Consider the following 21,167-nt stretch of genomic DNA (forward strand, 5'->3'; position numbering starts at 1 on the left):
AGGCGGCGGCGCTTTCCTCTCCCGCCTTTTCTCCAGTGTCCTTCCCTCGGCACTGACACGGCGCGGCAAGGCTGTCCCTGGGAAACAGGTGCTGGGCCCTGGTGTGCTGCTCAGACGTCTTTGCGTGCTTAGGAGAACTCAGGGATCCCGAATATGACCGGTGTCACAGACACAAGGAGCTGCGACGGTCACTTGTTAACACGACTGCACCTGCTGTGCCCTTGCGTGTCGGCTGCTGTTCTCTCAGCAGGGAATAATCGCTCGTGGGCAAATTCCTGCTGGTGCCTGCTCTGGCAGAGCAATAGTGCTGGGTAGGTTTACAAGGAGCTGGAGCCTGGGAAGAGTAGCAATTAGAAACCACACTACACACCAGGCACTCGCTAGGGGACCTGTTCTAGGACGATTTCCTGTGACAGAGAGTATCCTGATCAGTTACATCCTGTAGGTAAAATGTTACCCTGAGCTAGTGTAGTGGGCTGACCCTGGCTGGACCCCAGGTACTCACTACAGCCACTCTCTCGCTCCCCTCTGCAAGTGGACAGAGGAGAGTAAAAAAAAAAACAAAACAGCAAAGGGTTCATGAGTTCAGATAAGAGCTGGGAGAGGTCACTTACTGATCACCATCACGAGCAAAACAGACTGAAAGTGGGGATATTAACTGAATTTATTACTAACAGGGTCAGATTAAAAGAGTGAGAAGTAAAATATTCTTAAAAACACCTTCGCCCACCCCTCCTTCCTTCCATGTTCTCCCTCCTCCCCCCTAGTGGTGCAAGGGAACAGGGAATGGGGGTTCCCGTCAGTTTCTGTTTCTGCCGCTGATCAGGGAGAGGAGTCCTTCCCCTGCTCCCTTGGGGTTCCTCTCATGGGAGATAGTTCTTCATGGACCTCTCTGGCATGAGTTCATCCCACAGGCAAAGGTTCTTCACAAAACTGCTGTCCCATGGGTCACTCCTCCATGGGGTGCAGTCCTTCACAAATGAGCTGTACCAGTGTGGGTCTCCCACAGGGGCCACAAGTTCTACCTGGGAAAAGCCTGCTCCAGTGTGGGCTCCTTTCTCCAGAGGTTGCACGTCCCTGGCAGGCTCCTGCTCCATCTTGGGCCTCCCACGGGGTCACAGCCTTCTTCATGCATCCACCTGCTCTAGCATGGGCTTCTCCATGGGCTGTAGGTGGGTCTCTGCACCCCAATGGTCCTCCATGGGCTGCAGGGGCACAGCTGCTCCACCATGGTCTGCACCACGGGCTGCAGGGGCCTCAGCTCTGGCGCCTGGAGCACCTCCTGCCCTCCTTCTGCTCTGACCTTGATGTCCACCTTGTTATTCCCATGTTCTCACTCCGCTCTTCCCTGTCTGGAATTCCTTCTGCGCAATACCTTTCTGTTCTTCAGTATGTTATCACAGAGGCATTACTATAACTCCTGATTGGCTCAGCCTTGGCCAGCGGCAGGAAATTTGTCCTGGAGCCATCTGGCATTGGCTCCACCAGACAGGGGAAGCTTCTCGCAGCTTCTAGCAGAAGCCACCCCAGGAGCCCCCTCGCTAGCAAAACCTAACCACAGAAACCCACTACAGCCAATTAAGGGAAAATAAATCACATAATTTATCACACATGACATTTTCCACTGAGTTACTTAAATGCTGGTGATACCATACTATTAATGGTATGTGAAGGTGTAGAGCGAATCAGCCGGACATCTCTTATTGTTCCTTAAACTGAAAAAATAAAATAGGTTTATCAAGATGAGAGGTAAGAAATAATTCGTATGCAAGGGTTTCTTTAAAAACCCACACAGATTCTGCGGGAACACAGACAAATTTCACTTCAGCGCCTTCCACAGGACAGAACGGAAAGATGCAGCCATTGCAAGTAAGATCATAAATACATAAAGCATACAAGTATTGAGAAGCTTACCACTGGTTACTCTGTGATGCACTGTTATATTTATAAAACTCTTAATTAAAGTAAGCAGCTGGGGGCTCTGAGCCACCTGATCTAGTTGAAGATATCTCTGCTCATGGCAAGGGGGTTGGACTAGATGGCCTTCAAAGGTCCCTTCCAACCCAAACTATTCTATGATCTTGCTATGCATTAGGGAATAAGTTGTTGAGTTTCTCACCAAGATTTATAACTTTATAAGATTTTTTCTATAAGCCAGAATTATTTTATACCACACAAGGGGCAAAAGCTCAACCAAGTCAAGTCACTTGTGCAAATTTCAGCTGAGATTATGAAGTCTGTTGTACCTAGAAGTTCTCTGTACCAAACTGTTATCTAGCTTAGCCAGCCTCATGTCTCTTTTCTACAGAGTCCTGTGTGTTTGTTACCAGTATCTTCCCTCAGACCTTGCAGAAGTTTGTGTTCTTGATGTATTTTGTGACGGAAGATTTAATACATCAAGCAGATACAAGATATTCTCTAGTTCCTTGAAGACCAACCCATTCTTATCCCTACTGGGAGAAACTACTTATGTTTCTGCATCTGTAATGATTTAGATACTAAGATAAGGCCTGTAGGGACAAATGACTTGTATCAGACAACAGAATACGTTAGTAAAGCAAATGATTGATTTTTTTATATCTTGGTAAGGGGAGGGGAAAGCAGCTGGAAGAATGGAGGAATCTTTTATGTAGCATTTAATCTATTTAAAGATGGTGCTTATTTATATACCTTGCCATTTCTATATAAAGAGTCTCAGGCATTTTCTAATATTATCTAAGTAGTTCCACCTTGATTTTTCTCTAGTCATCCAAGGTCATACACGTCTCAATATGAAATGTTTATTTTCTGTTTCTAAGTTAATGCTAAATCAATGAATTAGTGAGAATTAAATATTTTCTCTGGTATTAGCAATTTTATTTACCAAATATTTAAAAAATTTGACAACAATTAATTCATACGTAAAGTTCAAGTTAATGAACTTCACAGGATACTACTTCCAAGCAAGCATCAGTCACAAAACTTAAAAAGGGTCAAGTTAGGGCTTAGCAATTTTAACAATGATTTCTTAATGTTTTTCATCTTGATCCCTGTCCCCTGGGTTAATGTTGTTCATACCACAGTACTGGTATCAATATCTTTTTAGGCTAGTGTAAAATACCTGTGAAGTAGTCCCAGATACAAAAGTGCTGCAGAGTCAGGTCCTACACATTCCATCTGGGAAGAGCTGATATTGTTCATATTTCAAGTAAATGCATGCACCACTGGAAACGGATAAAAAAATGGCTTCTATGAAGAACAGGTAGAGTGCCGATTACTCTTTTATCACTGTCTAGTTTGGGAAAATACCATTGAGTTATATGAAATTAAACTGCCTGAGGTATTAGCTGAGTCAACAAGATAGTTTTTTGGGGGGGATAGTTTTTTTTCAAACCATTGAAATATAGTACAAGGACATGAAGTTAGGGTGTTTTTCTGTTTGTTTGCATGGTTGGTTGGTTTGGTTGGTTGGTTTGTTTTGTTTTTAATTGAGGACAATTATTATATGCTACCACCAAAGGCAAAACTTGACCTCTCAATGCCATATGATTAAGTCACAGGATCAGATATACAAATTTGGAATTATTCCCTACCTTTCTCTAAGCAGGCATCAACCTGTGCTTTTTCATTCTGGGCAGCTTGCAGGGCCAGAGTAGTCAGATACCGCTGCCCACAGATAGCCCATGTCTGTGACCTAATTCTTCTCTTCTCCCTGTGGTGAATTCCATCTGTTTAGACCTGGAGAAATAGACCAATGTGTTACTTTAATACCCCAGGGAGTTGATTATACCTTCTGTATATATTTTACTTTACTTGACATATCCTGCTTCATCAGCTTTATAGGCAAGTTTGAAAGTCTTTTTCATCAAATGCTACCAATGCAAAACACCAATGGAAGATGAAGAGAATGAAAATACTTAAACATGAAACTTGCACATCCCTACAAGCTCCTGTGCTCTTTGATGTTTGAAACTTTGTATAATTTCAGTGCTAGAGAAAAAATTGGATTCTAAATTGTTGATCATTAACTTAGCTTAACGTTGCTTAGCTGTAATCTCCATTCCCTCTCAGTGGAACTGTGTAGTCACACATACACACAAGAGTTTTAAGTGCATATGCTTTGGAGAGGGTTTTCCCAGCAGGCTCCATAGTCTACACAGGATTTCTTTTTACAAGTGTTAAATGACTGTCTGAATTTATAAATTACCATGTTAAAGAGACTGTATACAAAGGATGTCTCAGTCTCTCGATCATTATATAGACAGGTTTTGGACAGAATTGTTGCAGTTGTATGTCCTCTAGTGTCTTCCTAAGGACAATGATTCAGACACTACAGTCTGCTAGGTAATTGGGAAAAAAGTGACGTGTGTTGTTCATGAAGGTTAATCTGATTCTTAAACTAATAAATTTAATGTTTTTCCCAAAACTGGACAAATCAAAGTATCTGCTATCCACAGAGACACATTCTAAATATTCTGTACACTGTGCATGAAGGAGCAGACACTTGACACAGATGCACAAAATGTTTTTGCTCACAGGGCATGCAGATTAGTCTTGTATTTCTCACAGGAATACTGCAGAAAAAATATCTTGCTGAGATTAAGCGGTATAATTTTAAAGTCTGGAAAAGTGGTAATCATGAAGCAGAGGCTCTACGTTAAGCCACAGAGTACACAGTTAGAAAGAAAAAAACCAACCTTTTGACTTCTCTATTCTGTGCATAGTTAGGGAATAATACCTTCTTACTTGTCAGATTATAGGATTACATCAAAGTAAAACAAACAGAAACAACCCTCCCCCAAACCAAAACAACCCCCCCTCACTACACCAAATACTTAAATGAAAAATTCTCCAGAGGTACACAGCATAATTCTAGGACTTAAAACGCCAAGTTCTGGGTTTTCAACAGGTTTGCTACGCTTACTCCTAGAAGAAACGTTATTACCATTAACTTTGGTAAGCTTTCAAAATGACACGTGTGTAAATTTTTAAATGCATCACTGCATCCAAGCATGAAATCTGGTGTTAGTCACTGCTGTTTGGGATTCCCTCTGCTGCTTAGAAAATTAAAGAACTGGAACAGTTTTTACATTTATCTTAAAATGATTGCCCATACTGAAAAACCCAAAATGCTTTTATAAAGCAATGTCTCTTGAGTATGTCCTTTTGCCTTTCCTGCTCTAATTTCAAGATTTCCCTTTTCATTATAGAACTGGTAATAGATAAAGACAGATGCCCTGTTTGTCATATCTCAAGACGCCTCTCAAAACCATTTAATGAAGATAGAGAAATGCCAGAACAATAAGTCCAGTATAGAACAAGAGCAAGTTGAGAGCTGTATTAGTCTTTAGAACAAAATATTTTATTCATCAATAAAACTATAGTTCACAGTAGCACTTACTAAATAAATTATAGAATTTCTCTTTTACAAGAAATAAACCAAAATCAAAAATATTTCAAAGGCAACATATTTACACAACATAAGGCCTTGTTATAAATAACATTTTTTTCTCCTTTTTATGAACAGCAAAAGTATATTTAGAGGCTCATTTTCATATAGTATGTTCAGAGGTTTACCCTAATTCTTGTGATATCAGTTCCAAATTCCACTGATGTGGACTTAAGAGATTAGAACTGAAAGGTCAAAACAAATGAAATTAATTTTATTCATAATTGTGCTTATTCTTAAATAGGTAAAGCAGATAATAGATTTTGCTTGTGCATAGTTACAGAATGCATGCAAATGAAACCACTAGAGACCCGATAAGAAAATATTACTTCCAAGTCCAAAAAAGGTGATTGGCAATATAGTAGAAAGCAGCCTTAATACACAGTTCTTCACAGTTCAGCAACAGCAGATGACAGCAGAATGTGGAATGTATCATGTCATTTTTTTCCAAGTCCATCAATCCTTTCTGTGGTTCAAAGATCCTGACACTTCTTACAATAAGTTCAGTTGATTATTACTCTTTGTCTATTAGGCTCAGCAAATTTCTCCTTCTTAAATGAGGAGTGCAGAAGGTGCTCTTCATTAACCATAGTCACTTCTCTTAGTTTTACTCTTCGCATATTCTTTTTACTGGAAATACAGAAATGATAAATAAAGTCAAGAGTTGTGTTTATTTGTTTTCTTACAGAATTATTAACAGGTGACATCTTTCTTCCCCTAAAGAGGCTGCAGAACAATTTGGCAGTGATTCTTTTCTTACCTTGACCCCTAATCAGAAGCATTGAAGTCTCTTTTCTCACACAACAGGTAACCCCTATGGATTTGCAGACCTTGCAGTATACTTACATTACCTGAACTAGAACTACTTGCGGCTGCAAAATGCTGAACACTCTGGACATGAGAGAAGACAGTACAAACTGAGAGCACTCAGCAACTCACAAGAGCTTTTTTTTTAATCTTGAATTGACTGTGACCTTTACTACTTAAAAGTGTAAGTGGAAAAATGTCAGTCTTCATAGTCATGAATTAAAGTCCTGTTAGCTTCTGCATGATACCCTTCCCCAGTTGAAAAATCATACCTGCCCAAAAACTTTCAGACACAACAAATGTTCTAGTCAATGTTGTAGCAATCATTCCATTTCACAAAAAAATTATTTAATAATGTTAATGGGTTAGAGTTTTCTACAGTACCTGTTACAGAACCAGTAATTATGTAATACAAATTATTAATCACTTCTAAGCATCTCTATAGAGTCAGAGATGTGTTGAAGAGAAACTGACAGCTGAACAAAACATTTCAGTAAATTGAAAGCATCTCAGCTAATATATCCAATATGGAGCAAGAAACAAAATCAAAACAAAGAAGTCTGTAGTGACCTTAATCTAAAACCTTGTTAAAAAACCTAACAAAGGTGTAAGTTCCATTTATTCAATAGACTTTGAAGGTCAACTTTACATTTTACTTGTCAATACAAGCACTAAACTAACTTTTAAATAGTTTAACAACAGTCTAGCCTTAATTATAAGCTAAAAATATCTAAAGGCATTTCTAAAGCTTATCTTAGAGAAAGGTAACTACTAGATTTAAATCAATATTTTAGTTAGGACTTCTAGCTCTTGAATTTTAGGAAATGAAATTTCAATATTATTCTGTGGCAACATTTAAACTTCCTACTGCACCAGTGTTAGGGTGTTCATAATCATTGATGCTAGTGAGCACAGTGCTAATTTCTCAGGGGCTGTTCTCTCTCTCTTTGTAACGTGGTTTGGCAATTAAAGTCTATCCACCGCTGTATTAGCACCTGAATGTGCTAAGGGAGTAAAGTACTTATAGGATGCAAACAATTTAATGTGCAAAGGAAAACTGCTGGACAAGTGAATAAAATCTAAAAAAAAAATTATGTTCTAAAATCTATATGATGCAAGATTAAAAAGGATTTTTTTTGTTTGGTTTGTTTTTTTTCAGGAATTAGTTTGGCAAAAAAACTTGAAAAATGCTAGTACTGATAAACAAAATAATGTTGTATGAAGCCAAGACAAATTAATCAAAATTTGCACTAGCACCACCTACTTTCTGTCTGAAAGCTCAGATCTGAATGACTGCAAGTCCATTTCTGACAGATGGTCACTCAGCACAACTTCTGACCCTCCGGACTTATTACACTTTTCACTAAGGAGACTAGCAGTGTTGCCGATGTTAGCTTTATGCTATTCCACTAATTATGCAACGGAATTATGGCTAGCTTATACTTGTTCTTGCTCCCTTTCCTCTGATCCTTCCAAAGCATTTCAGAGTGACCAACGATGGAAAAAATTCCAATAAAATTTGCATAACAGAGTTGGAGAAAAGAGATCTAACAGGAACTTGTAGCAGCTGCTAACTGTGAGTCAATTGCAGAAATGCTGTTGATGGTACTGATGCCATTTTAATGAGATGGGATTTTCGGATGTTCATATTTATGAACAGGTACAGTCCAGTACTGTACATATTACAATGGAAAACACTCCATCTATTTCAAGGGGCAGGACATGGTCCTCTAAGCAATTGTCCACTGCACAATTTTTGGGGTTACCTTGATTGCAGATAAAAGAAACATTTTTTATTTTTTTATTACAACTGATTTTGGCCATAGCACTTTGGTCTAAAGTGATAAATAATGCACAAATGACACTACAGGATGCATTCCTATAATCACTGTCTCAGACGTCTCACATTGAGTATATAATGGATTTACAGTGTTTGAGCCTAATTGAGTCTTTTTGTATTGGAGCATTTTTGTGCTCCAGTTCTCTTTCCATGGATATGTTTTTGAGCTGATTGATTACCTCATAAGGTGCTTTAAAAGCTCCAGGCATGAGAACATGTAGTTCAGTGACAATATGTGCTGGCATTTTAGCACTTGGCTTACTCAGGCAACATATTGCTTGTAATCTGAATTGGTACCTTTTTAATCTAACCAAGCACATAATTCCCATCTCTGATTTTTATGCAAGAGTGACTGAAATTTTCCTTTTTACATAATGTTGCTTCTACAAGAACACCTCTGCCAAACTACATTCAAGTGTCCATTTTTTTTTTCACATCACACCAGGCTTCAGTTGTATGAGAGACATAGGCCTCTCTTCTTTTTAGGATCATGCATGGATGAATACAGGGATAAATAACAGGATAGATAACAGAGGAAAAGAGCAGTTAACTTCACTGCATAAAACAAGTAGGTTTACCCCCTTCAGCCTTAAACAAGATTCTATTTTGAGGAGAGTGCTTGATTGGTTCCATTATGGGCATGTAACATTCTAAGATTAGTATGCTCTCGGGGATATGAACGTCTGTAAGCAAGGACACCTTAATTCCTTTCCCATAGTCCCAGAATTCAGATTCAGTCCACTGTGTTTTGCCATCAGTATCTTCAGAGTAAATGGTGAGGCAGAGAAATTGAAGTCTCCATAAAGAACAACATAGCAAAATTTGAGGTGTGCTGCACAGTGTGATGTACAACTTTTAGCTTGTTTTTACATGTATCCTGTCTGGGAACTGCTTTAATTTCAGCTGCACTTATTATTCCACAACAGCACCCTGAAGAAAACTAAACCATGACTAGAATTTAATTGAAAATATGGGAGTGAGTACAGAAGAAAAGGAGTACTGAAGAGTAAGAAGAGTCAGACAATTTTGACAGTTTCTAAACAGGCATTTTATAGATCAATATTTATAAACCTGATTACCTTGCATCTACAGCAGCTTTAAAATACAAAATTAATCTGCAGCAATGTTTTAATACTTCCAAATTCTGTAATAAAACTGGCATTTGCACACAATGCACTACCTAAGTAATTTTAAATGTAATAGTATGACCTACACAATTCATCTGACGCAAATCATAGATACACTAACCAGACTCTAAATACACTGGGCTTGCTCATCACTAGTTATTCCTTTATTTTATTTTACTGATCCCTTATCGATCCCTATCTTCAGTGGCAGTAACTTCTAAATTATATACAAATTTTGTGAGCCTTTCCTGGCAATCTCTATTTCCATGTGAAAATTTCTATACTACCCAAGAATCTTGCATTGTATTTAAATATACAGAAGTATTCTTTAAATTGAACCATTTAAAAATCGTTCACTAATGATATCCTATAGGCAGGACATATATTTATTTATTTATTTATTAAGTCCTATATTTACCACCAGATGATTAAGACAAACAGCATCACAGTTGAACAAACTTTAAAGTTTGTTGTTGTGCTATTTGCATGCATGTCCTTGTTCTGCTGGAAGTGTAAAGGAAATCAAGTGTATTTGAAGTAAATCAATTAAAGAAATGCCTAAGCCTTACTACTCTGATTTTACTGATATTGTAGTTTGACAAAATAATATGTTCAGCTACCTTTACAAATAATTTCATGGGAAGGCTAAGAAAACACAGTAGGATAGTTTATAATTGCACATGTTATTTTTTCAGGGACAGAAAACTCAATCAAAGGATTTGAGACTTCACTGCAGAACAGAAGGAACAGGGTGATTTTAAGTTATTCCTTACTTTTTAAGTGAAATTATGATTTTTAAGGCACTCCATAGTAAGAGTGGACTAAAGTCGTCAGAACTGGTTGCTCTTGCTGATCATAGATCACTCTTAAGAACCTTTTGTAGGTTCTTGTATTTTTTCCTAATCAAATTCCATAGAATACTATGACTGTCGTGTTCAATAGCATTTGCTGACATTTAATGCTTTCCTGCTTATATATCATCTGACAGTGCCTGAACCGACACCAACAAATAAAGCTTCAGGGGAATTTAAACAAGAGACTAAGTTAATTTCCAGAAGAAGAAGGAAACACTGCTTTAATCTGTTGTTTTGTGGATTTCTATATCAAAGTGCTAAATAGAAGAGTGTTATCTTCTCTGCTTCTGACTTATATACAGGAAACCTGTTTATCTCAGATGGCACCTTCTCTTTCAAAGTATCGGATCTATCATTGTATTACATACTCATAAAAGCAAGAAGCCTTTAATGTTTTAAAGGTGTGCAGAGTGATGCCTTAAGCCCCTAATGGGTTTTTTATTTTTCTAATATTTGTAAGCCCTTATAAGTTTTATAAGTAGATTTTAAAAGCAGCAACCCTCACTCCCTTGTCCTTTTCCCTGTAGCACCCTTGTTTACACATTCCTTAACCCTCTTACCCCATTCTATGATCCCTATATCACTCCTACCCCTGAATCCAGTAGAAATCATAGAATCATAGAATCATAGAATAGATTGGGTTGGAAAAGACCTCCAAGATCATCAAGTCCAACCCCTGATCCAACTGCAATTACTATATCATGGCACTAAGGGCCACGTCCAATCTCTTTTTAAAAACCTCCAGGGATGGTGAATCCACCACCTCTCTGGGTAGGCCCTTCCAATGCCTTATTACCCTCTCTGTAAAGAATTTCTTCCTAACATCTAACCTAAACCTCCCCTGGCAGAGCTTGAGCCCATGTCCCCTTGTCCTATTGTTGGTTGCCTGGGAGAAGAGACCAACTCCCACCTGGCTATAACCTCCCTTCAGGTAGTTGTAGAGAGTGATGAGGTCCCCTCTAAGCCTTCTCTTCTCCAGACTAAACAACTCCAACTCCCTCAGCCTCTCCTCATAGGACTTGTGCTCAAGTCCCTTCACCAGCCTCGTTGCTCTTCTCTGGACCTGCTCCAGCACCTCAATATCCTTCCTGAACTGAGGGGCCCAGAGCTGAACACAATACTCAAGGTGTGGCCTCACCAATGCAGAGTACAGGGGAAGGATCACTTCTCAAATGTTTAGTCTTTTGCCAAGGCAAGGCCTAGATTGTTTGGAGAATGCTTGTATCTTCACCTAAACCGCAGAACACAGTCAAAAATTAGGTGACTATGTACACTTTGTGCTCTGAAGATGATGAGACTGATGAAGAGGTGGTCCCGAAATACACCCCAGACTCAATTCTCAGGGGGTGGACCCGGGGCAGTCCAGAGTAAAGGCCACAGGGTGGACACATTTGGGATTGGATGGATGGTATTATAAAATGTAACATCTCAGGCACAGTGGGCACACTTGTAACATCTTTTGCCTTGGCACAATAAACCCTTTCCTTATCTCACCCCTAATTAACTGCTCCAGAGATTTTTTTTAGCACCAGCCAAGCAGGCATCAAGAGAAACATTTAAAATTTCCAAGTATTTTATATATCTGCTTCTATCTTTCTGCGCTATTTAATTGATAATTAAAATTATTTGTATTGATTACTCAGTATTTGTTTCCCACTCTACGGTACTAGAATATTTGGAAATAATTTAGATTGGCTTATATCTGCTGCTCATTGCAGATGATGCTTAGTCGTATTTTAGTCATAAAAGCAAGATTTCTGAAGTCATTATCTGGGTTAAAAAATTTATGAGAAAATAAACCAGTGGTATTTCAAAGTCAAATTTGGATTTGAGGATGTTCCTAACAGTGCTGCTTAGAGTGGCAGATGCACAAAATGCTGGTTTGCTGAACTTGGTCTTTTTTCAGAACTGAGGAATTCTGAGCCTAGACCAGCATTCAGTTGTGTACTCAAGATATCTCTTCACCTGTGTCCTTGACCAAAATCTGTTGCTGTTACCAGGTAAATTCCCAATTTTGACATCAGCAGCACAGTGTGAGTCTGCAGTAATATCCCAAACCAAATACTCTGACTTGTAAGAGAAACTTTTGCTTTTACAACCTCTGTTCCACCCTACCTTACTTGACTGTCTGCATTTCCCCATAACACCGTTCAGAAAATGCCATTTTAAAACTGTTTTTTATAGTAAATTAACAATATGTAATTTTATGACAATTTTTTTTCTTTTCTTTTGCAGTCAGGGGACCAGAAATTCATAGCTCTTAATTTACTAGAGGATGAAAATTTGTCTGAGAAGTTTAGCATTTCAAAGCAGGAGGCAAAGACATCAAAGGATTAGTGATGACTGAAATTAAGCAAGTTAAGATATTTTTCATTATAATATATAGTGGGTAAGACTACAACAGTTTGCCTTGTAATAAAAACACAGACAAAGCTTATTAATTACAGAGTTAAAGGAAAATCTGGGAATGCCATTAAAAGCTAAATTTTTCTCCTCATGCTTTTAAAAGGTCAAAATGTACCTTGTAACCTTTTCTATTGAGGTTTAGATCAGCTAATGCAGACATCATTGATTTGCTTTATTTTTGAGACATACATTAGCAATGACTGGGCTAGAGTTCTCAAAAACATGCATCTTTTTCTTCTAGCATGCATTTAATCATCCTCCTACAAAAAAAAATCTGCCTTCTGCTCAGCACTGCTGAATCAAACTGATAACAAACACCACTTTATAACTGATAATACTTTAGTATCATCAGGTTTTCCCAAACAGAGGCTAATTGTTGTTTCCAGACCCACTGAAGGGTATTGCGGGGCATTAGGAAGAAACAGATTAGTAGAAAAAACAGTATATTATTCCTTTTTTTCCCCACAAACACCTCAGGATAGATACAGGGTACATGTGATTAAATTACAGCTCACTTCCACAGCAATCTCAAAACAGTTAAATAGCATCCATACAGTGTGTGGGACAAGAGAGGGAAGGCAGGGGTAAGTAACTGCTCAAGATGAGTTTGCCACTTAAGACATAAGATGCGCTTAGCCATGGTATCCAATTTTCTTGAAGCTGTCAGCTGTTGCATACCTAGACAGTTCAAGTATGTGCCACTACCCTGATTATTGAATTTTGGGTTTTGGTTTTTTTTCAGGATGCAGAGAAAAGTGTTGCTAGGTCAGAAGAAGCATCTATGATTCTCTCCACTTAAGACCTATTTATACTTTCAGACCTTTGCTAAGGTGAATAAACACTGGGTATTTGTATAACATCCAGAGTTGGGTTTTAATTATTTTTCTGTTGATAATTCGTCAGTGGAATACACATACACTTACTGCAGTCTCCCAAACATAATAGTTATGAATGTTTTACAAGCCAAAAACTAACTAAAGAGATCACCATCACACCTGAAACTCATACAGACAGCTTTAGAGAAGGTATTACCTATGTCTGTCACTGGAATTTCAGAGCATTCCACCATCCACACTACAGACTTCAACCCCAAAAAGAACTACTTCACAGTGCTAAGCAGTGTTAGTGATAAACAAGATTGTTGTTTTATAAACTAAATTCAAAAGCTGTCAGCAACAAATGGTTTCACTGTTTAAATGGGGCCAAGAGAACTACAGAACAGCCCAGGCTGAAGGGACTGCAAGAGACCATCTAGTCCAACCTTTTGCAGAAAAGGGAGCCTGGATGAGATTATCAAGTAAGTAAGACCTAACTCTTTCAGTCTTTCCTCAAATGGCACGTTCTCCACATCTTTGATCTCTTTGTGGCACTCCTTTATACCCTCTTCAGTCTGCCCATATGTTTTTTTTAATGGTGTGGACCAGAGCTGGACACATTATTCCCTGTGCAGTCTGACAAGCACTGTGACTGTTTCTTAAAAACTCCTAGCACTCACATGTTGCTTTGCTCTTCACACATGCTTCCCATTAAAGCCCTCTCATCTGAGCTCTGAGTATACTTAAGCTGGCATGTCTAAAATCCAAGGCCTTTATCCTACTACTGGTCTTCACTATGCTTAGCAGGACCTTAAACTCCACAATGTTGTGATTGCTGCATCCAAGTTTATGATTTGAAGTTATGTTGTCAAGTATGTCTTCATTTTGTGAGTAGTAAACCTAGCAACACACTGTTCCTACTAAGCATGACCAGCACCTGTAGCAGGATGCAGACCTCATGTATTCCAAGAACCTCATGGACAATTTGTGCATTGCTGTACTGTTCTCCCAGCAAATCTCTGGGTAATCAAAGTCACCTGTGATGGCCAGGTTCTGTTGGCTCAATACTTGCTTGAAGAGACAAAGTAAAGTTTTGTTGGCCTTGTCATCTGGTTGGAAGGCTAGTAACATACACCTAACATAATATTCTCTTAAGGCATTTTATAGACCTTTTGTGGTCTCCACAGCTTACCTTCCTACACTCAGATTTCTCTTTTTTTTAATGAAGTGCAACTCCATCTCCTCTCCCCATCTTTGCAAAAGAGTTTGTAGACATCCATTGTGTTCTTCCAACCATGTGAGTCTTCCCACCAAGATCCTGTGATTCCTATCACATTATAACTCAGACTGGGCATGGAGCTGCAGTTCTTCCTCTTTGTTGCCCAGACTTCATGCACTGATATGCATGTGCTTGAGGTGGTTGGACTCAGGGTTCTTGCCTTTGTAAAGTGTTGGGAAGTATTCCCCACTATTCTAGTACACCTAGATGCGCATCCTTGCTGTTGCTTATGAGTGTATAGGTGTTACTGTCACAGCTCTGGATCCTACCCTCAAGTTCTTTAGTTAAAAGCATAGTTCATTTAAGTCAGCCAATCCGCTAGCAAGGTTAAGTTGTGTGTGATTAGTCATTTGTTCATTTCAGGGTTTCTGAGTCCCTCTTAACAGACCATTTCGGTCAACATTAGACCAGCAGTGAGCCCAATTAACACAAGTCTTACAGGCATAGGCTGATCTAATGGGCTATTTGAGTTCACAGTTAACTAAGTCAATTCTACATATAATTGACCACTGGTACTTGCTACTGTCTTGTTTCAATGGAGGCAGGACAGACAACAACTTTCCTAAGTGTGCTCGACTATTAAATTAGTAGTAAGTGGGTACTATAGATATTCAAGTGTTGCTGGCTAAAAAGAAGAAAAAAAAATCAGTGATACAGCCTATAGAGAAAAAAATGTGACAAACATGTTTCATCTTGACAAAAGATCAGATACAAACATGTTTCATCTCAACAGAGGAAAATTTTCTTCTGGACAAATAATTAATCACTGGAAAAACATCTGCAGGGCTGTGGTAGAGTCCCCATTGCTGGAGGTTTTCAAGATGGAATGCAATGGGGTACTAGATAATCTTATCTAGGCTCCCTTTTCCAGGAAAGGTTGAACCAGATGATCTCTTGAGGTCCCTTCAACCTGCGCTGTTTTATGATTCTAAGATATTCTGGATTTCTTAAAACAAAGATTAGGTAACTAGAGATAAGAAAAATAAAGAATGCAATCAGTTCAACATGGAGTATTCAACATGAAGAGGAAAGATATTATTGGTTTTGGTTTGGATTTTTGTGTGGGTTTTTTTTTTCCCCCCTCAAATGGAAAACAAATAACAGGAAAGAAACTCCTACAATTAGAGAAAAACCAAAAGGCATTTTGGCATACTTCATTATTAACACAATGGTTAATAGGTACATAGATTCTGTAGGGATTTGCTTTGGTGGGGTACTTAAGCATATGTTTCATCTGAAAAATACCTCAATGAACCTCTAGATCTTGAAGATAAGCAGGTATTTTAGTCACTTTCTGAGCCTGAATTAAAGAAATTACAGGAGAAACTGTTTGACAACTTACTAAGTAGACATCCAAAACTGAAGCATTATCATTTTCCATTTCCAATGTGCTCTGTTCTGAAGTCAAATAGATGGCACTGTCTTCCAAAGTGAATGTTGAACTTGAAGGTAACCCTTTACTGCAAAGAGAAGGGAGACTAAATCAACCAGAAATCAAAGTTACAGAGAGCTCAGTCATAGCTGAAAATTTAAAAGTAAGTTTCTCTCTGAAACATAAAAATCTTCAAATACTTGAAAAAAAGGAATGTAAATGAACAAATATAAATGTTTTGGCAATGGCTAGATAACTGGAAGCTCTATTTGACTAACATAGACAAACCACATTTTTTATTTTTGCATTAACTAAAATTTTATCAGAAAGTAATGCTGTTCCTGAACTCCTATATTTATTTAAAGAATGAAACTGTCATAATAAATGTGACATAATTTCATTAATTTCAAATTATGTTACTTCCACATTACAAATGGTATAAATTTTGGCACCCTTTCTTAATTCAAAATAGAGAAGATTCGGCAATTAGCACAGTAACAGTGGACTTTTTCATGCAGACACAGGACACTTGCAGCCAAAAGTTCAGGAGGAAAAGTGGGAGAAGAACAAGAGCGTAATGTAATTGGTACAGCTTTGCAAGGAAGTGGTGTTTACAGAGCAGGTGCATAGTCAATTACATATTTAAAGATTGAAAGCAGGCTCACATTTGTAAACAAATCTTTAATTCAGGCTTTGTTTCAAAGACTGCTCCAAGCTTTCTGTTTATCAGAGAAAAACGGCAAAAATTACAAGTCCTGCATCACACAATTTTCTAATGTTCAAAAGCAGAAGTCCAGCAAGAAATACCTCAGATATCTACAATTTAATACATCACCGCAGCATGGGGTTTTTGGTGTTTTTGTTTTCCTGCTAGCTTTTCTCATGGGAGAACTGAAGTTCCTCCAGCGAATCATAAAAACATAAATAAAAAACTTCAGATGGATACATTATTTAGTGCCCAGAAGGAAGGACCTTCCTGCACTGACAAAGGAAGCAGTGTTGGGTACAAAACTGGAAATGCCTAGACTCATCTTGTAGAAATTAGTTCAATACTGATCATGCCTAGCAGTTTTCTTAACTCCTAAAAGAAAGCCACGAGCTATCACAGGGAAGCTAATCCTCATGAATTGTACAAACTGAGATTGTGACATGCACTACTACTTGATGAGGAGAAAGAACTGCCACCAAACCCCAGCTGAAGAGAGCACATCTAGACCAGCAAAGCTGTTAGTTGGTAAACCCCCACAGCGGATCTGTTTGCTATAGGGTAAGATGTTTTGACAGAAGACATGGATAGAGCCACACATGTGTGAGTGGTGGTGCAAGGTCTGCTGTGTTAGAGAACATGTCCTCTTGTACTGGTGAATTAAAAGTATGCATACCTGGACTGCCAGCACTACAGTTACAATCTGATTTTGTAAGGCAAGGATGCATATAATAATCACACAGCTGGCAACATGTACTACATTAGAGGCTATTCCATTGACTGAATCACAACTGGAAAGTAAACAAGTCCAAACATACAATCAAAGTGTAGACCTGCTAAAAACTTTATTTATTTTAGAATTATTTTGGAGTATCTATACAGGAAAATATCATGGACTTACTCATAGCTTTTCTCTACAGTTAATTTATGGAGAGTAAAGAATATTTGAAATGTTTTATTTGCAGTAAATCTGAACTCTTTATTCAGACAACTCTGCAGTTCTCTTTTCCTGACTGATGTTAATACAAAGCATCTCTGTAGTTTTATTTGATACTTAAAACAAATAAAACCCCCCAGTACTCTACAACTTTATTTCTTTTAAAGAAAAAACTTAGTAAAAGATCGTGGAATGTTGAAGTCCTACAGCTACCTTTTGAGAGAAATTGAACTGAACAAGCTCTATTTCTTCTAATGCTTATTCATTAGTAGTTTTATTTCCTAAAACTTGTGTAGAGGCATTTTGGTTCTGTAATTAAAATTTCATCTTTGTTACACCCCTAAACAACACCTCATTCTGAAATTCCACAGCAAACCATCAGCCCTGTGGAAAATGCCACATCAGTGAGATTTATTTCAACTTAATGAAAGTGGAAGCTGTAAATATCACTTTCATCAAGTAATGGTGCAAGTCATTTTACTTTTTATGAAAATGCAGTTGGTAAATATTTAATAGGAGGTAAAATCCTACTGCCTCAAGATTGCTTTTAATATCACTTTTGATCTTTTTGGATAAAATGCAGTTTAAAGTAAACAACTACATCTTGGCAAATGAGTAATTTTATCAAATTTATGCATTGATTAGTTCAGGATTCCAAATTATTCCAAACAAAATTCAAGATACTTGAGTTCACAGTGGCTACCTTTCTTGACAAAAACAGGTAAAGAAATGGCTGTTCTGCAGTACAACACACAGTAAAGAGATCCACAAGCAGGCAAGATGGCAAAACACAGCACACCTCAGGTGCACAAGGGAGCATACAGGCACATGCAGAGAAAATCTCCCAGCAGGACTTACTGGCTTAAGCATGGTATTGGACAGTCAGGGCAGAAGCAGATTCAAACACAACTCAAATCACATTCAAGCTAGCTCACAAGCATCTGCACAACTTTTTTTGAGACTTTCCTGGTTTTATCCTTCCTGGATTAAAATCAGACAAGCTCTAATCACACCCATGGATAAAGTTTCATCGAAATTCACTTCAGAAAATGGTTCTTATGGAAGAACTTAAAGCAGACCATTCAGCACTGTACATTCAGAAAGAACAACTTGAAAGAAGTTTCCCTTTCCCTGCAGCCTGTTTTAGGCTGCAGACAAGTCACAAGAAGTACTTCCTGCACTGACCTTAATGTAGTTTGGTTTATGGTTCAGATTAAGGCCGAAGCAAGTTTTTAATATCCTATTTAGTTTTGGAACATGACAAAAAATTCATATAACATCTTTTGCTGTGTTCACACTTTCTATTTTGTTACCCTCCCAATTACAATATATATAGTAACAAACAAATACATGATAAATCCTACGTGCTTGTGGCCCCACTCCTTCACTGGAGAGGTTCAAGACTGAGCTAGAGAAATGCTTGTCTCCTCTGTTTCTTTTCTTTTAAAGAGCCCCTTTCCACTGAACACACTGTCAGATATTTAGTGAAATAGTGGGGAATCCTCTACCGCATATAAAGCCTTTACCTGCTAGAATAGAGCATAGGTTGATCACGTTGATAATGCTCATCTACATCCAAGGAAGAAGAAGAAATTGTGGTTGCCAAGGAAGCTGCTTCAAACAGAGATAGAGTGCTTGGCACTAGATCTGGACGGTGGTGTGAACCTAGTACTGCATACACAGAAATAAAGAACAACGTTAACAAATTTAATTTCAATTTGAATCCAAGAATCTTGATGCAAGCATATGGAGTCCCATAGTGCTCTCACCAGCTTCTTGAAGATTCTTAATGTTTGAATTGATGAGATAGTAATATTTATGCACCCATACTCACAACCTTTTGTGTTACAGGGTTAATTTCAGCTGCTAACCACTACATTCAGCAAAATACAGCGCAACTCAAAGGTCAAATATCAAAGCAAGTGATATGGTTTGAAGCTAGCTCCCTGCCAAGTCTCCAAACCTTACCACCAGAGTTCCCCCCCTCCCCTCAAACCTCAGGGAGAAGAGGGAGAAAAAAAAACGAAAGAAAACCCGAAACGAGAGAGAGACAACCAAAGATGAGATATATAAATATATTTGCACTTATATACAATTAAAAATAAGGGAAAGGGAAGGGGGAAGGGAAAAGGAACAAAACCAAAATATTATGTATATAAATATCCAAATTAGCGGCCCAAGATCTATCCACTAAAAGAGTTAGCAAAGAAATAGCTCACTACTCTCCTGGGACAACCGAGGGTCACTCCGGAACGATCGCCGGCAACCTCTGTCTCCCAAGGTCGACAAGGCCCAACCAGGCCTCGCTCCCCAACACGGCAGACTCAACAGCAGGGAACCTGCACCTCCAAGCCGCCGGAAGGAAAGAGAACGAAAGCCTCTCCTCCTTTCTTCTTATATCCCAGCTTATGTAAAAATCGTAGGGAATACTGGGTAAATCTGGACCCTTCCTTGGTTACAAACTGGTCACCAAGGAAGGCCTAGCCCAAACCACCACAGCAAGGTATAAGTATCTAACGAATTTTTCTAAGTTCTGGGATTGTTCTCATGCTGCCAGAGCTCATTTATCAGAATGTTATCACATTGTTTAGGCTGTTGATTTGAGAGATAGTACCTTCTTCATCAAGGCTAGCACAGCTTTGTCCTTCAGCAAGAATGCCACACTTTCCATCCTTCCACTCCTGGCTAACTGCACACACTACTTCTTGTGATGCTGCCTTTAGAGCTGTGATGGAATTGCACCGTTTCTTTGAAGGTGAAGACTTTAAAGCTGCATTACCAAATGAATACAGGTGTTGAGTTATGTCATCTTATCTCCTTGCACATTTTTAACAGCATATAGAAAAGTAAGCCATCTATAAAAGCTAGTTTCTGAATACAGATGAAGTTTCTGAATACATGACCACATAAAAACCCACTTAGCAAACATTATATTAAAACTAGAGCAAAAGGCATTGTTACTTCATCACTTTTGTCTTTTTCTGGGGTTTCTTACTTCTCATTATAGGACAATAAAAGTCAAGTCACTGACATCACTAAGTTAAATAACTTCTATGAAGTATCAGACCATGTAATCACAGACAGAACGATACAGAAAATAAAGAAGACAAGAAAACTGAAAACACATTTGGAGTATTCTGAAAGGTTACATCATTTCCTTGAGCTGTGAACTGCTGCTATATAATGAAACTGCAGAATTTCCTCTTCAGACACATATCAAACATCTTCTTTGGGCACAATAAACATTTCTAAAACATTGATGGGCTGTGCATTCAGGAATTACCATCTCCTTTAGGCCCTGTACCAGGGCCCACCTACCTAAAATAGCATTTTTAATTAAACTCGAGGAACTGACCATTTGTAGTTCTTCTCCAGAAGTATGCCAGCTAATTCATCTAATGTTTTTCAGTTCTTGGCTGCTGACCTCCATGGACTGGCTGCAAGGTTACTTCAGATGCACTGTGACACTTTATACTGTGCTTTACTACAAAGTTAAAATCAAAAGCACCAAGGCCTCTTGGCTAAAGACTGAAGAAAAAATCAGATGCATAGTTCCAGGACATTGTTAAAAAAGAGCATAGTAGATAGCTGCTGAG

At 38.3% G+C, this 21,167-nt stretch overlaps 1 protein-coding gene across 1 annotated transcript in view; it reads right to left on the reverse strand.

Annotated features, from left to right (window-relative positions):
* Positions 1-5,319: 5,319 nt before the first annotated feature.
* The window catches only part of PIP5K1B (phosphatidylinositol-4-phosphate 5-kinase type 1 beta), a 99,264-nt gene continuing 83,416 nt past the window's right edge, over positions 5,320-21,167 (reverse strand). Inside the window, exons 13-16 of the mRNA XM_018081011.2 lie at positions 20,186-20,341; positions 19,098-19,242; positions 15,899-16,016; positions 5,320-6,058 (exon numbers count right to left, since the gene is read on the reverse strand). Of these exons, the coding sequence (XP_017936500.2) occupies positions 6,056-6,058; positions 15,899-16,016; positions 19,098-19,242; positions 20,186-20,341 (422 nt within the window). The 3' untranslated portion in view covers positions 5,320-6,055. The remainder of the gene's footprint in view (positions 6,059-15,898; positions 16,017-19,097; positions 19,243-20,185; positions 20,342-21,167) is intronic.

The sequence above is a fragment of the Manacus vitellinus genome, unplaced genomic scaffold, assembly GCF_001715985.3.
Source record: "Manacus vitellinus isolate BGI_N305 unplaced genomic scaffold, ASM171598v3 scaffold_50_pilon, whole genome shotgun sequence".
In the NCBI taxonomy this organism is placed as follows: domain Eukaryota; kingdom Metazoa; phylum Chordata; class Aves; order Passeriformes; family Pipridae; genus Manacus; species Manacus vitellinus.